Source organism: Poecilia latipinna, unplaced genomic scaffold, assembly GCF_001443285.1.
Source record: "Poecilia latipinna isolate Pla-1442-1.1 unplaced genomic scaffold, P_latipinna-1.0 Scaffold835, whole genome shotgun sequence".
Classification (NCBI taxonomy): Eukaryota; Metazoa; Chordata; class Actinopteri; order Cyprinodontiformes; family Poeciliidae; genus Poecilia; species Poecilia latipinna.
The window spans coordinates 129,290-145,870 of NW_015113451.1; the positions used below are offsets into that span (position 1 = coordinate 129,290).

At 40.7% G+C, this 16,581-nt stretch overlaps 1 protein-coding gene across 2 annotated transcripts in view; it reads right to left on the bottom strand.

Annotated features, from left to right (window-relative positions):
- Positions 1-16,581, bottom strand: part of LOC106956630 (receptor tyrosine-protein kinase erbB-4-like) — a 137,627-nt gene that overhangs the window by 77,638 nt on the left and 43,408 nt on the right. For both annotated transcript variants that reach the window (XM_015047590.1, XM_015047589.1), the window contains exons 3-7: positions 8,936-9,070; positions 7,306-7,371; positions 4,459-4,577; positions 744-885; positions 237-350 (exon numbers count right to left, since the gene is read on the bottom strand). In XM_015047590.1, the coding sequence (XP_014903076.1) occupies positions 237-350; positions 744-885; positions 4,459-4,577; positions 7,306-7,371; positions 8,936-9,070 (576 nt within the window). The remainder of the gene's footprint in view (positions 1-236; positions 351-743; positions 886-4,458; positions 4,578-7,305; positions 7,372-8,935; positions 9,071-16,581) is intronic.

Genomic DNA, 16,581 nt, shown 5'->3' on the forward strand with positions numbered 1-16,581 from the left:
TTTTGGGCCGTTAGCTGACGTCTCTGTAGCAAAACGACTTCAGGTAGCCGCTTCTCATTAAGAGGCTATTTTCTCTTAATTAACATTCCGACTGATGTCGGGATCAAACATCTGACCTTCATTGACGCCGCATTTCTCCTCCGGAGAGGAACGTTCACCGGAAACGATTTTCAGATCACAGAAAGCAAAACTCCAGAATTGGATTTACTGTGAACACGGATGACAACACCGCTCACCTTTCGGGCAGATGTCGGTGCATGGGATGCACATTTTGATGCGGTTCTCCTCCACCTCCATCTTGTTGCTGGGACACGCTCTGACGCAGGAGCTGTGGTCCACCACGAAGTTATCTGACAGAAACGAGAAGCCATGAACACAGACGCTCCCTCTGACGATGCAAACCCAGAGCTGAGGGATGATAAATCTCATCTGATGATCAGTGGATTCGGAATATGCAATCTGTCGCCTGACTTTTAATTCGCGCTGGGCTAATTGCTCCTGCACTGCAGACCCTCCACAGCCGAGAACAGAGAACTGCTCTTTGCTTCTTTGCCGACATCAGTCCAAGCAGATGGTGCGGCAACTTAGCTAATTGAGATACACCATTTGTTTAGGCTGGAGCCACTTATCTTGCCTCGCAATAATCGTCTGGAGTCTAATTTCAGCGGAGATTAGAGCATGCTCGCTTCTTCTGGAAGACTTCATTAACACCTTTATGAGCGTCAACAGCACCTCGGACTTACGGGGGCATTTCTTCACGCAGAAGGCTCCGTAGGTGTACTTGGCTCGGGGGTTGGGCTCCAGCTGGAAGGAGGTGGGGTTGTAGACAAACGGCTGGGGGCACTGGGTGACGCAGGCGCCGCTGTTGTTGAAGTTGGTGCAGGCCTGCAAGATAATACAGGAGTAACAATATAGTCACTGTGATCTACTGGCAGCAGTGGATGTTACGACATCATAATACAATCATAAAATCCGACTCTCTATGTCACGTATGTTAAACTCAAGGCCCGTGGGCTGAATCTGGCCCGCTGTAGCTTTTTATGTGGCCCTCTGGATTCTAGATTAAACAATAAGTGTGCTTAAATATTATGTTCAATCAAATCAATGCAGTTTTTATTTGTTTACTGCTAAATTATGTCCTTCAGTCCCTCCGGTTTCTTGAGAATTATCGTGGAAATTCACGTAAAAATCAACAAATTGCACTAACAATTGGGAGTTTATTGCAAATGTTTCTCAAAAATTGTCAAAAGCTTTCTTACTTGTACTAAACAGCTGCCTCAGCTTTAATTGATGTCAGATTACAGACAATAATCTATACAGCAAGTAATTAAAAAGTCACATTTGCCATCATAAATAAGCACAAATATGGCAAATATTTCCCAACACTTTGATTTTTATTGCAAAAAAAAAAAATCACACAAAGAATCAGAAAATCCTGGAGGGACTGAAAAGCTGTTTAATTTTAAGGATTAATTGATATTTTAACAGTTTGTGAACAGGTTTTATCAATACATTTTGGTACAACCAGCCCTTTAAGAGCATTAGTGTTCTTGATTTGGCCTAAAACGAAAATGAGTTTGACACCCCTGCTCTATGTTGACAACAAACATGGAAGACAGAAATACTGTTTAACAGAAATAAATGCAAATATTCACTCCTGACCTTACATAGTAAATGCTTATCAGTTTTTATATGTTTATGACTGAGTCTGTTATCATCAGCAGTGATAGCAATGCATATACACGTAACACAATGGGAGCGCTAACTTTACATCCATAGAATATCCAGTGTAAGACGATTCAACGATACTTTATTTCTCCCAAAAGAAGAAGCAGTCAGTCTTGCATCGAATCTGAAGAAGGCTCTGACTGAAGACCTGCTCTATAACTGTCTCATAACCAGCATGACATGCTAACAGTTCAGTATCCAGGTAGCAGAGACGAGATTCCACAGCAACACGTCCTGATGGACATCATCAGCTGTTAGTTACTACTGCTAATCCACACCCTTTGCTGCTCCTGTTTCCATTTCGGTCTAGTCGTATGAATAGAAAGCCGGTAGAGAGATGCTGGAGGAAATTATTCTTCATCCATGAAGCTTCCTTTTTAACTTTTCTGGGATTCAGGGTCGTAGTTCAAGGAATATTTAAGTTTAGAAGACGTTAATTAGCTGCTCCTGGAAGCAAAAACAATACCTTGTTGCCATGGTTACACACCAAAAACAGCTGTCCAAAAGGTAAAAAAGAAAGAGAAGAAGAATAAAAAACTTCTTCAGGGAAGTTAAACGTTATAATTATAAATTATACACATGTACGCCCTTTTTAATGCTGCCCTTGGCAAATGTCAATAGCCCAGTTTTAACTGAGCTTATGTGTTTGGATATAACTAAAGACATTAGTTATGAATTGGTGCAAAATAGAATTTAGATTAAATATTTCAATTTGTATTTTTAATTTTTAGTGTGATGAACATTTGTGGCTTCTTCCAGAAAAAAAAATAAATAAATGAATAAGCCCAAACTTTAAATGCTTGCATCTCCTCCCATAAAGGTGTGGAGTTGCTGGTGAGGTGAGAGACATCAGTCACAGTGAGGGAAGGAGAATTACAGCAGCACATCATTTTTACGCCGCATTCCAACATGCGAATCATGCGGCTGCTTCCCGTCTCTGTGGATGCCAAATGGGAGAAAAATTGAAGCCATTGATCCAAGGCCATGATGTAAACGGCGTAATGTTCTCCCATAAAGCCCCCTTTAAGCGTCTTGACGTCCATGGCCATCGGTAATTGAGTTGGACGGGCCTTTAGGTGAGTTACAGCAGCAATATCCACTTCGTCGATGTGCAAGTTTGCAAAACAAGAAGAAGTTGGGGTGATAAAAACGGTCATAATTGGAACGCCAAATCCCAAATTTGATAACAGTGAGCTTTTACAAGCCTGTAAAATGGTTTGTCAGCAGGCACAGAGCGTTGGAAAGTCCCTTTTTACCATTTTGTCACATTACAACCACAAACTGGTTTAATTTTAATCTGAAGAAATGACAGAAAGTAGAGCAGAACTGACATATGGCTGCAATTAAAGCTGAATGTCTTAGATGGAGATTGTGTGTGTTGACGTACATTTTCGAGATATGCCATAAATTCTCAGTTGGATCTAGAACTGGACTTTGACTGGTCCATTCTAACAGAGGACTAGCGGTATTAGTGGGCGGTATGGGAGGGGGTTCTCGGTAGACTCAAAGTGGGCAGTTCACCACAGACACTGCTTGGCTAGTTTCGGCAGCAGAAATATTACAGAAATTATATTCCCTTACTTTTCTTAATACTTGTGTCAGTTTCGCATTATTTCAGGAAACAAAATGGATTTTTCTTAAATGTAGTGGCAGGGTATAAAGATTTAGCCCTCCCTACTTATAAACATCTCTAAAAAAAATCCCTACTGTTAATTATTAAAACAGTAGGGAAATAAAAGCATATGCTGATGCTTTTATTTTGAAATGTGACAGGAAGTTCTGTGTTAACTGAGGCGGAAAGAAAAGTTATGAAGACGTCACTAATGTTAGACTGAAGTGCTTAATAAGTTGCAACAGCTAGCTGGTAAACACCTACTTCACCTACTTCACCAGATTGATGAAGTAGGTGTCTGCAGTCATACATACTTGGTTGGTGAATAGCTAATATCCTCTAAAAATGCTTCTGGCTGCCTATTTTAATAGCTCAAACACCATATATACCTTAATATTCCTTCATTCACGCAGTAGAAAGGGTCTTAGGGCTACCAAAGAAGCTAACATTTACAGTCTCCCTTATGTTGGCTATTGGGTTCAGCCAGTCGGCACAAAGGAAAATGAAAGGTATTCCCGAATATGCTGGTTTACTAACACCAGCCAATAGTGCATCAAATAGCTTATTGGCTGCTTGATGTCAATAGCTACGTCAAGCTGGCTTAGCTTCGTAAGCTGCATTTTTGGAATATTTTTGATATGCTAACAAAAAGAAAAAAGGAAATAGTTAATTTTGTGTGACTAGTCCCTCAAAAATGATGCTACCACCACCAAAGTGCTTTTGGAAAATTTGCAGTGGACGTTCTTTCGACAGTGTCTTTTTTAAAGCCTTCCTTTCCTATAAAGGTCAGATTTTTGGTGCCTTGCACTGTCAAGGTGGACCTCCATGTTTCTGTGGGATATCATTTTAACCTTCTGCACAACTTTCTCCCTGACCCGTCTGCTGCTGTTCTTGAACTTCATGAGGTTATTTTTTGTTTTATAACTTTCATAACTTTTGAAGGAAATTTGTTGCAGTAGATTTCATTCGATGAATTCCAACATAATTAATGGAAGTTGGTGGTTTTAACCCAATAAAATGTGGGGAAAAATTCAACAAGGTTACACTTTAGTAAAAGCATTAGAAGCAAAGGGGATCGTTTCAAAAGTTAAAGAAGAGAAATCAAAGAGCAGACTCACAAAGCAGTCGGTGTCCTTGGGGCCAGAGCAGCCGCCGGCGCATTCTCGATGGCAGCAGTCGCTGACGTAAGGCCCGAAGCAGCGACCGTCACACTGCTCTGCACACACCGATTTTGTCACTGCCCAAGAAGTGAGAAGACCGAATTTTAAAAGGTCTGACACACACACACAAACCCACATTCCTAAAAGAGACAATATACCACCACCCTCAGCCTTCGCGACCGTTATGTGACACGAATGAAATGAAAGGTTTCTGCTTCCTAAAGGTCGAGACAAGTGGATTTGTGAGCACATACTTACAGAGTTAGACAGACGTAAAGAGAAAAAAAAAAAAAAAAAAACGTGAAGCGCCCTCTGGTTCATGCAACACCTGCCAGAGAGACTCTCCTCCTCCAGCCTGAGCTCAGAGCCAAGCAGCTGAAAATTGTGCTTGGCAGGTACGAATCAGAGGTGGCATGTCGGAGGTGCAGGGAAAAGCAGCAGCTTCTCCCGAGAAAGGGAAAGAAAAGATTTCTGTTTGCCATTAAAAAAAAACAAAAAAAAAACTGTATTTATCTGCTGCCATAATAGTTCTGAAGCTCAGTTATTTATTTATTTTCTTTTTCCATTTTCCATTTTTTTCTTTTTCTATTTAAAGCAATGTTGCCAAAAACGTTTGTTGCTAAGTATCTGGAAACCCTGTGAGAATATGACTATAAAATGTTCATTAAATAATAATAATGGTCTGATTGTATTATCTTATAGAAAATGTAACCAGTTTTTATTCATTAAATAAAAAACCCCAGCAAAAATATGTTTTATTGCAGAGGAAAATATCAATATCTTCCTACACTTTAGCTCACTCCTAGCTGTGAGATGTTAGAGGGATACACTCCACTTCATCTCAATGGTGCCAAAACTAACTTTGACTAGGTCAGGATTTTCCATTTCGTTGTTTTTCATCCAATTATTGCAAGAATTCAAAGTTTTATACCTTAGTTTATTCTTTATCTTTTATTAAGTTTTATATCAGTCCTTAAAAAGTTTCTCAGTATTGCTAAAATTGTGTCCTAATTTGTATACATTACGGTTCTCTTAAAGCTGTTTTCTTTTTTGCACTGGAGCTAAGACGCAGATTTACACACCAAGCAGAACGTAGCAGCCAGTAATCAGAAGGTTGGAGGAATTAATAACTGCTGGGCTGCCAACATAACGCTACAGATGTGGAACATCAACAAGCCTCTGTGGTTCATTAATCTGTGAAAAACAGCATTCATTCTACAAACTGCTAACACTCGCATGGGTTCACTTCTTGAGCATTCTGCCTGTTTATTGTTCCACAGCTTGTTGGTTTATTAAATTATCAGCTTTTACTAATTCAATAAGAGCAGCAAGAAAATCCTCTCTAAAACAGCTGTTTGTTTTTTTCTGAGCTCCTCCTTGATTTAGATGTTGACACCAATGATTGTGCCAACAGATACATTTTCTTATTTATATGAAAATCAAAAATCAAACAAAGTGAAGTATGGGGCGTTTATATGAAATGCTCTAAGAAAGTGAGACCAATGAGACATTGGCTCATAATGACTTAGTTTCAAAGGTTTGAACTAACTTAACTCTATGGAAAAATGGGAACCCAATCCATCTGGGTCTTAGATGTGTTGCACAATTACAACAGATTTAATCAAGAATGACTAATAACCCCACTTGGCCCTACGTGTCATGTAGAACTGGTTGTGCCAGTATCGGCTCCATTTTAAGAGGTTCCTCCCCATTTTTTGGAACCTCTTGGCGATTTGACTGATAGCAGACGCGTTCGGTGATTGGCCAGCAGTAATTGGTGAAACGGCGAGCTGAAAATCAATAACTCTATGGTCAAACCTTGAGATCCAAAACCTTTAATTAATTGTGGTGGAGGATTGCATCCGAAGCAACCTGCAATTCACAAATATGGCAAGAGAATTTGGAGAAACTGTCCTCCCAATAACTGTCCACATGCGCAAAATGACATCACAGGAGCGTTGACCACAGCTCCGGTTATGGTCATCACATAGTGATACACAATGGAGACACACCCAACCAAGCTAGAACCAAACCAGACTTTAACTGGCAGTGAGACTTGACAACAGATAAGAGGTTTTAGTTGGGGGCAGGACAAGAAGAACAAAAACTCTATTCTGATGCCAGGCAACGTTTTCAATCCCACCTGACGTCTTCATTTGCTCTAGGGTGTATTTAGGTATAACCTATAACAGCCCCATCCTAAATAGGCTCCATACACCCCATCCTAAATGACTTTAAGGTTTGCTCTCCATGTAGTTATTTCAGTTCATTTCCATAAGACCTATCTGAGACCTAGCTAAGGCTAAAGGTTCCCGAAAGGGTTTTCTGGTCTGTAATGGAACCCAATAGGTCCCACACCGAAACTAACGTCAACTCATCCTGAAAATGATTCACATAGGATTCACATACACATGCTAGTTTCTAAACATTTGCTCATGGGGGCCATGTGGGTATGAAATAGTGATAAAAATAGGCCCTCATATTGTGTTCGGTCACATTTGATGCTCATCATCTCTGGACAAGGAGTAGGAGCCACTTTAAACTGATCCTCCTAATACCTATATGAGAGTCAGATAATACCTACATAGGGTGCAGACTGTGACTCAGTGGGTAAATTAAAACTTTTGAAAGGCAGAAAGTCTAGAGAGCTAATGGTAAATACCATAAATGTGCATCGAGTCTTTTCTCGTTGGGTTAAAGCTATTTAAAAAATCGGCTAAAAAGCCAAAGCAGAAGCATATTTTAGTAATAACCAGGTCTGGGGTTGCCATGGAGAAGATCCAGATACAAACTGTCCGCACTCACATGTTTGACACTGGCTTTCCTGAGGACCCCAGCAGCGTCCGATACAGGAGCGATGGCAGCGCCTGCCTGGAAAACAAAGCAAACACGTCAGACAAACTCCAATGAAACCAACACGTCGCAGCGAGCGGGACGCCAAAACTTTCTCCTGACTGGTGACAGGGACACAATTGTGGAAACTCCTGAGCTGACGAGACAATAGAGTGGTTGTGGTTGGTGAGGAAGAAGAGCGTGAAAACAGGGCCTCTACTCCCTTTCTGTCAGGGAAAGTGGGACCTGACAGCGCTCATCTGGCTGTGGCCCATCATCAAGACTTAATTGACTATGGGTTAATTACACAGTGAGTGGAACAACGCCGCCGATTGTCACCCGGCCCCTTCAGCCACTCCCACCACAGGTCCCAATGTTAAATACTGTCTACATCTTGGCAACGGGCGCCTATTTGGCAACCTCCACTCCCACGCACTCTCTTGTCATTTTTGTTGGCCCACCTCCTCCACACTTTAGTGCTTAACCCCCCCCCCCCCACAACCACCCTCTTCCTCCATCAGCACCATCTAATCAACAAAATAACAATGTTTCACACATTTTGCATCTAAAGGTCTCTCCCAAAATGTTTTTCTTGGTCTTTCAGTAACCTGCTCTCCATGAGGTCTGGTTTGCTACGGTTTCAAGTTGTTGCAACGCAGATGCAATTCTGCTCAAGATCTAAAGGACAGGTAGTTTTTTGAATTTAATATCCACTAATCCAGATTCTGTCTGATTCTATTAGAAACCACCAAAGAAGCAGCATCCGCAATGTTTCTTCTGGTCAATCGACCGTTGTTTGCGTTGTGTCCAGACACTCCCATTGTGGTCCTTTCTGTCCAAAGGGCATCACTCCAGAGGTCATATGGTTTTATTTGTTATTTGTTTTGGCACATTGTATTGTCCCTCATTTTTAGAACTTTGATTGTATGTCTCTTTGTTTGTATGTCTTTTTTGCATTTTATCCTGCTGTAACATTAATTTCCCTTTGGGACTTGAATAAACTTCTTCCGATGTTTTTCACTCATGACTAATCTTTCTCACTTCAAAGTGTTTTAAAGCCCCTTCCATATTGATGTGCAGCAACATTTCCTTGGAGTTAGCATTGTGTTAACTCCAGTTTGTCTCAAACTTCCAGAGCACCAGCCTCTATAGAGGTGGTCACAGTAGTGAGGATAATTTATTCAAGTTAAATTCACAAATTGTCTAGACAAACCTCATAATGTATCCTTTCAACTCACCCAAAGGTTGAGATACACACACAGAAAAGTTTGCAAGAGTCTGTCTTCAACCGCCAGTTCGTCTGACACCAAATGTCCACCGGACAGAGAGGGAAGCGCGCCACTTCAAACTAGCTGTCAGCTTTATTGAGATTTACAAAGAGCCCAGCCGACAGCAGTTCCATGGGCTTTGCTGCAAAAGCCATGCTGGTTTCAACTCCACTGGAAAGGTTCGCATGTTGATCTAACACCAAGTGATTTCGCTTCCAAATACCCAGCAGGCAAACAGAATGAAATAAAAGCGATAGGTCATGAATGTTCATGCGTGGGTCCGTACGGACGCTGGGGGACTGGGGGGGAAGGGGGTGCTTTTGGACTTTACTCACATCCGTTGTTGCTGTTGTTGGACGGAACCACCAGCAGCTCCGCCTGGGGGTTCTTGATAATGTCGCGCCAGTGGATGGTGTCGGCGTGGCACAGGAACTTGTTCTGGTCCACGTACACGCCGCCGCTCAGTATCTCTGCACGGGGAGAGAAAAGTTGGAGGGAGACAGGAAGAAAAATGAACAGAGAGCCATGGATTTATGGCGGATTTATGGCACATGTACACCGTGGCAGGAAATCAATACTTCAAGGTTAACTCTTATGGTTCTTTTGTGTGGAAGCCCCGCACTGCAAACGGCATTCCCTTGAATCGCGTCTGAGCATGAAGGTAAATGCTATTGACAAATGTGCGCCGTAATTCAATGCCACGTCCACAAGCACTGATGGCTGGAATAAAGAGACTAATCAACTAAAGGCTGCTGGATGGATTTCACATGCAAACTTAACAAAAGCTTTTAAGGAGAATATATTGTGTAATTTTAAAATTAAGTGATTTCATTTAGCTGCAGATTTCCTCAGTCTGGAAGGCAAACAACAGGCAGAGACAGGAGACTGATTCATTTAGAGTATCTGCTGACTTTTATCTGAAAGTGAACTTGAATCATCAAACACACTCGACTTCTGTCAACTGGTTCTTCTTTCAGATTGCGTCTTTTCATATTTTTTTTCAGATGCCCAACCACTCAAACACATTTTATTTAAATTTTGTAGACTAGACCAACTCTAGTGTTGTGAGTAGAAATGATCCGATTTCAGTTTCTTGATGATCGCCGATCATCTTTTGTTGCTTTTGTTTAAGATGACCTGGTAGGTCTGACAACTGAGGAAAATTTACCAATTATAAAAATTAATTAGTTATTTTAGTTGCTAAGCAATGACTTAACGGCATCATATATTAATGAAACAAGTAGAATAGTCTGATTTCTGTGCCTGCATCACTTCCTGAGTTGGAAAACCAAATTTATGTCATTCTTAAGTTGTCATCAAGGGCCGCACAAAATCATTCCAAGGGCTGCAAACAGCCCCTGACCTACACTTTCAACACCCCTCTGAAAGGGTTTCCATAGGTTGGTTTCTGTACTGGATTTTACTTTGAGATATATTTCACATTAATATAAAAACTTCTTTTTTTCCCCTGGCATAAAATCCCATTAGAACACATGAAGGTTTGTGTCTGCGGCTCAGAACAACAACAGCTGCTTAATGAAATCGGATTTCTGAACCATGTGACTTTACAGGAAGGTTAGCGGCGCCGCCGTAAAGGCAGGATCCCCATACCGAGCAGGCTGTAACAGCAAAAATATGTTTTTCTCAAGGACCGGTGGCCTTAACAGATGCCAGAGTAGGATAATAAAGCCTAATCCCTCTCTATGTTACTAATCCAGGTTTTGGACACAGACTCTGACTATAATGATGCGGCGGTAATCCACCTCCCTCCCCAGCCGTGACCTACGGCGGCAGATCCACCACCGCCGCTGCTGCTGCTGCTTCCTCTGCAGCTGCAGCCCGGTGCATCACTAAACCTCCAGAGGAGGGTGGAGGGAGGGGATTTAGATGCAATCACCTCGCATTCCCCTGTATCCTCCAACATGAAGCCTTATTCCAGGAAAGCACTTGTCATAATAAATTAAATTTAATTTAAAATAAGTTGGAATGCGGCTCAGATTAGAGACGGATAAGCTCAGAAAGAAAAGAAGGGCATTGTCTCTCCGAGCAGATTATTAACAGCGTATGAATTATGCGGACGCCTCGGCAACTCGGGAAGCCGCACACAGGAAGCTAATCATTACCATCCGACACCCTGATTAAGGAAGTGGGCCTTGGTGGCGACAGGGACATTCATTCATGGCCTCTTTAGAGGTGACATGGCGCTTCGTCTGCCTGCTGAACGGCCTGCAGCACCCGGTTCATGTAATCATGTTCCCGTCAGCGCGGCGCATCCATCACCGCACGCCCCCGTTCACAAGCAGAAACATTCGCGAGCTCCCTTCAAAAGTGACGCAAAGAACGCTCTTAAAAGAGACAATGCAGGGTGAGACGGATGGGTGACCTGAGGTGACCTTGGTCCGACCTCAGCCCAGATCCTGCAGCGCTGTGACGGATGCGGAAAAATGAACGCTGGACTGTAACCAACCAAGGCGGCCCGTCGCTCGGTAACGGCGGCCGGCCTTGAGCTTCTGAATGATGTCTGAGTTCAGGAGGAACTCTAAACTCAGCAGATGTTCCCGGTGGGCCTGGAGAGGTGGAGGGGATTTATGGTTAAGTCAATGCAGCATCCGAACACTCAGGTTCTGTCACTTCATCCACATTACTGCACAAATACTTAATATTTTATTAAACTAATGTTTTTCTGCACTCTATCATAGTTTTTCCACTTCTAAGCACTGGACCCAGCTCCCACTGCACTGCAGAAAACCAAATGAAATCTCTCCAATTCCTTTTATTTAAATTGAATATTTATTACGTTTTATTAAATAAAAAAAGATTCTGTGACATACGTTCTTGTAGTAAAACAGATGAACCAATAAATATATGGAGATGATTTAGAGGCCCAGCCACTGTCCAGTGGTTATAGGGACATTATTGACTTAACACAAGTACTGGAGAGGCTTCATGTTCCCAAGACAACCAAAAAGGTAAATAGCAGAAAAAGTCAAAAATGACAAACTGAACTACCTTTTCCACCTGGGACCTTTGGGTAATGGCAGATATAATGGATTTTGATACTTTCTGGAGAGCCGTCCCTCTTTCAGGGCCCGACTCGGCCCCCAGATGTTCCTGTAAATGCCAGCGGCCGCACTCCAGCACACAAATTGCTGTCCATCCAAGCAGGGGCGCTAACTCTTCCAGCACCGGGGATGACAAGCCTGGACCAGGTGGCCATTCATTACTGGGGCCGCGGGCACCTGTGCACTGCAGCAGCGCCGATGACTCCATAACTCCAGGTTTCCATCAGGAAGCCGCAGAGGACGGATCGGCTTCCCTTTTGATTCACAGGTCATCGTAAAAACTAGTTCTCCGCATCGCTGGTGGATGCTCAGGGTATGTACAGGCACAGGAAGTGGTTTAACAGCTGTTCTCAAATGAATGTCAAGCTAATTGCTGCTCTACGGAAGGCCTGACATGCAAAAAAAAGATATGAAAAACACAAAAAAATACACGGACAAAATGAACAATGGTTTTAAGATTGTTTCTATAACATTTCAGAGCAACACACACAAAAAAAACGAAACTAACTCCAAATGTTATTTTTCATAAATTTTAAATAGAACTGAATTTGATATTTAATTTGAAATAAAAATAAAAACTGTGCAAAACTCAAGAAAAAAAGCAATGTGTTATTCTGTTTAAACAACAGTTGGGGTTTATTTTACTCATATAATTAGACACAAAATATTATTAAAGAAAATTTGTAACACTATTGGTTTCCATATCACTCTTCTGTATACCGGAAAGACAAATACGAATAATAATAATAAAAAAAGCAATCATTAAAGCTAACTTTTTTTGTCATTTCCAGCTGTCAGCATTGCTTCGGTGTGGAGTGCTTTACATACTATTTTGGCCTTTGGTGCATGTTAGTGTACTTATCTAGAAAAATTAAGCATTTTGAAAATATGACAACTTTTTTTGTTATATTTTATGAACTTACTTGTGGAAATAAGGCAGATTTTTGAGAACCATTTAAATATTACACATGATATGTGTAGAATTTCACCAGTTTTTAATTTGTCTGATGTTCTACTGAATGTCTAAATATCAGTTATTAAATCACACCACAGTATTACGATACAATTTATCACTGAAATGTTTAAAAATGTGAAATTGAAACTATTAAAAGGAATGCTAATTTTTTTTATTTGATATTTTATTTTTTAAAAATTCTAAAAAATATATTTAATTTCTGATTTATATATAAGTGGAGGGCAATACGTTAGTGTAAAAGTTCAAATGTTACAAAATTCAAAACAAGAACATTTTGCTGAAACATGAAACCTGGAATTAAAAACAAATTAACCATGGTCAGTGCAGCGGGGATTCCAAAAGTAAAATTATTCAAAGATGTTAAATAAAAAGGTTTAAACATTTTCTGATTATACTTTTTATTTTTCTTAATGAACTGCAAAAATGACTAGAACTAAAATAATTGAACTTGGCACAGTTTGGCTGCTGAGTCTAGCAATATTTTGAATAGTAACTTATTTTAGGCTGAACATTTTGAGATTCACAGATATAGAATTCAATATGATATAATTAGTTATTTTACTTCAAGATGCTGCGTTCTTTCAGGTTTTTTTTTAACTTGTTTTATTTTTTTTGCAAGCTTCACATAAGTTTGCCAGGAAATTCTTGATTTCAATCAGAGCTTGGCTACATTTTACAAGTGGACCCCAATCTGGAGCCTTTATCTCTCGTTTCTGGTATTCTGTATGTTCCTGTCGCTCGGTGCCACCGGGCGCTGTGCTCCCCGTGAAGCCGTTTTATGTGCGCACAAGGCCGCCGAGGTCCCCCCTGCCATATGGTCAGGTCATGTTTAGCTTCTGGTGTAACGTTTTTGCTACAGATCTCTTGGCACTGGAAGAAAAAATAAAACAAAGAAGCTCTCAGCGTAATGGAGGAGTAAGATTCTTGGCGAGCGGAGGTTGAAGTGTCGGGTTGAATCAGAAATACGAGCCAAGGTGTGCGGTGGAACACGATGTGGGCTGGGATTGGGAGAATTTCTCAAAATATATATATACAAAATTTTAATTAATACCCTCATTGTATTAAAATGAGGTACTTATCCATTTCTTCTGGATTATGGAGAGATGTGGGTCAGCTAAATACAAAATCCCCAATGCTTTCCTTTGGTCTTAACCTGCTTTTTCATTTCATTTCTATCCAGTGCTTGAATTTTGAGGAAGACGCGTAGAATAGGTCTGACACTTGATCCTCAGTTACATTCTTTCAAATACTTCAGGGTTTTTGTTGTTGTTAAATTTATGAAAATAAATTGTTGCAGTGGTTCCTCTGGGATGCGTAAGAAGTCTTGAAATATCTCTCTACCAAACCCATTTTTGAGTTAATTCCACCATTAACTAAAAATAAACTAATTACCCAGAAAAAGTCTATATATCCTTGTAGAAAGTTTCTTTGGAAGTGAACAGATTTGGAGGAGATTTCTAAGGCAGAGGGTTAGGGTAACCTAACCTTACCCCTACTGATGAATGATATTATCGGCATGTATCGGCCAATATTAGCTGTAAAATTTAATATCAACATTAACCATTCTGTTGATAACCGACATTGACATTGTTTTTATATGACAAACCAGTGACAATGATACCTGCAGCACAGCACATTGTCAAATTTGCTCTTTTTGAGTGTTGTCATTGTCTTAGAGCAGGGGTGTCCAAGGTGGGTCCTCGAGGGCCGGCATCCTGCATGTTTTAGTTCTCTCCCCTCACAACCTCCTCAGCAGGTCAATATTCCTCTTAGGTCTTCTAACGAGCCATTATTTGATCCAAGTGCGCTAAACCAGGGAGAGAACTAAAACATGCAGGATGCCGGCCCTCGAGGACCCATTTTGGACAGCACTGTCTTAGAGGGAGCAGATGTCATTAATAAGTTTGACATTAAACATAATGCAATTTGAAAATTTTACATCATTTTCAGCCTCCTTTTTATTATTTAGTAGGCTAAATTGACAAAGATAATACAGCATTTTAACGCCACAGTAGAGAAAGCCATATAGTTTCAATAAGTATCTATAGGAAAAAAAATATCGGTATTGATAATCGACCAAATGAGTTGTAGTATATTGGCGTATTGGATACCGACCAAAAATACAATATCGTGCGTCCCTACTTTTATCTTATGCACAATGAGTGTTTGGTTCTGATCTCCATGGAGACCAGTCAAACAAAGGAACCCAAAATCCAAAGGAACAGGTGAGGAGTGGAAGTTACACATGCCTTTAGTATTTCAAAGCTCTGCTTTGAAAACCTGGTTGTTTCATGCGTACCAAACACAAATCCATTTCTTCCATCGTCTTAAGATTTTACACAACAGTGTACAAGAACTAGATGAGAAAATAGGCAAAAAAGCAAACAAAATCCTTAAAACACTGGCAGAATGCTTTAAAGACTAGTTGTGTTTCAGTTGAAGACTTAAACCAGGAAGTCTGAGTGTCCTGACAGCGTTATCATGACCTTTCATTGAATATTACTGTTAAACCAAAAAACGTAAGAGCAGCAGCGTTGGCTTTCTTCACAACATTCATCTGTACAGCAACATTCCCAGAATGGGGAAAAGACTCTTAGTGAAAGTGAAAACCATTTCCGTGCCCGTCTGCCTTTATAAGCCAATTAAGCCCATTTCATAGGCATTCAGCTGAGCACAGTCCTTTATTTTGAAGTAGTTTCCAGGCAATGATAGTCAAAGCACCAATCAGTGACCGCAGCTCTGAACGAAGCCTGCTGATGAGCTTTCATCAGTGCTGCTAGCCACTTGTCCTGCATCTCTTCCTCTGCCTAATTACGCTGATGAATAAGGCTGCGACAGCGATCCGTCCTCCGCTGATGAGTCCGTGCGTTTACCCTTATTGTCTCGTCTTAGCGGCAGGCGTGTCGCTTTTCACGCAGCTAAAGCGGCGCGCGCCCAGGGCATCCGCCCTCTGCTCTTCTTCATTAGGAACCACCTAAAGCTCATCCTTCAGAAACACTCAACCCCGGTTCTCACCCGCTCTCCTGATGTCGTTCTTATTTGAGTCGAACTCAGCGAAAAGCAACAGGAGTCAGCTCACATGCGCAGCTGTGAAACCATACCTGGTTTGACGTTTTGGGTGTCCTCCACTGGCCTGTGTGAAAACTCACAATCAGAGTTTGTGCATGACAAACTCTGTATATTTATGGCTTTTATTTTGAAGGTGACGTCTCTCCACCCCAACCTAAACATCCTTGCTAATCAATGCTAATTCCTATAAGGAACCTTTGAGTAAAAATGTTCTAAGAGGAAAATTGACACAAAATAAAGAAGATGTATCAATAAATATATTTTAAATTTCCTCCTAAGTTAAATTGCTATGATCTGTTTGTGAGGATTTAAATGACCAGACTATATTGTTGCTTATTTTTGTCAATATGTTTTGTTGTAGATGTCCACAGTTAATGGATATTTTATATTGGAATCATTTTTTATCTGGTCATCCAAAATTCTGTAAACTTTGTGTTGAAGTTTTCACTACATATTTGAGTCACTGACTTTCATTCTCTGGGGTTAAAATCCATACAAATGTTACGTTTTCACACCAGGCGAAGGTAAGTTACAGAACGTCTCTACTCCTGTAGCTAGTGGTTCTGGTACCAAGTTGTGAAAATTATTTTGGTTCTGTTTTATCAGAGTAACAGAGTCAGTGTGTGAGTCAACATTATTAACTTCATTAGGATGTTTTTTGTGTTGAAGAGACGTAGATAACGCGAAGCGACTTTACAGAAACCCTAAAATATTCAACAGTTCTTGTGAAATATTGACGTATTGTAGCTAATTTTATTTTGTAACAAACAGAATATTATATTCTGTACAAGACACTGCCTCTTTTTTTTACTACATTTTGCAGAAAACTTTAAAGGTCAGTATGTTTTATTGCTCCACTTTTATTGTGCTAAAG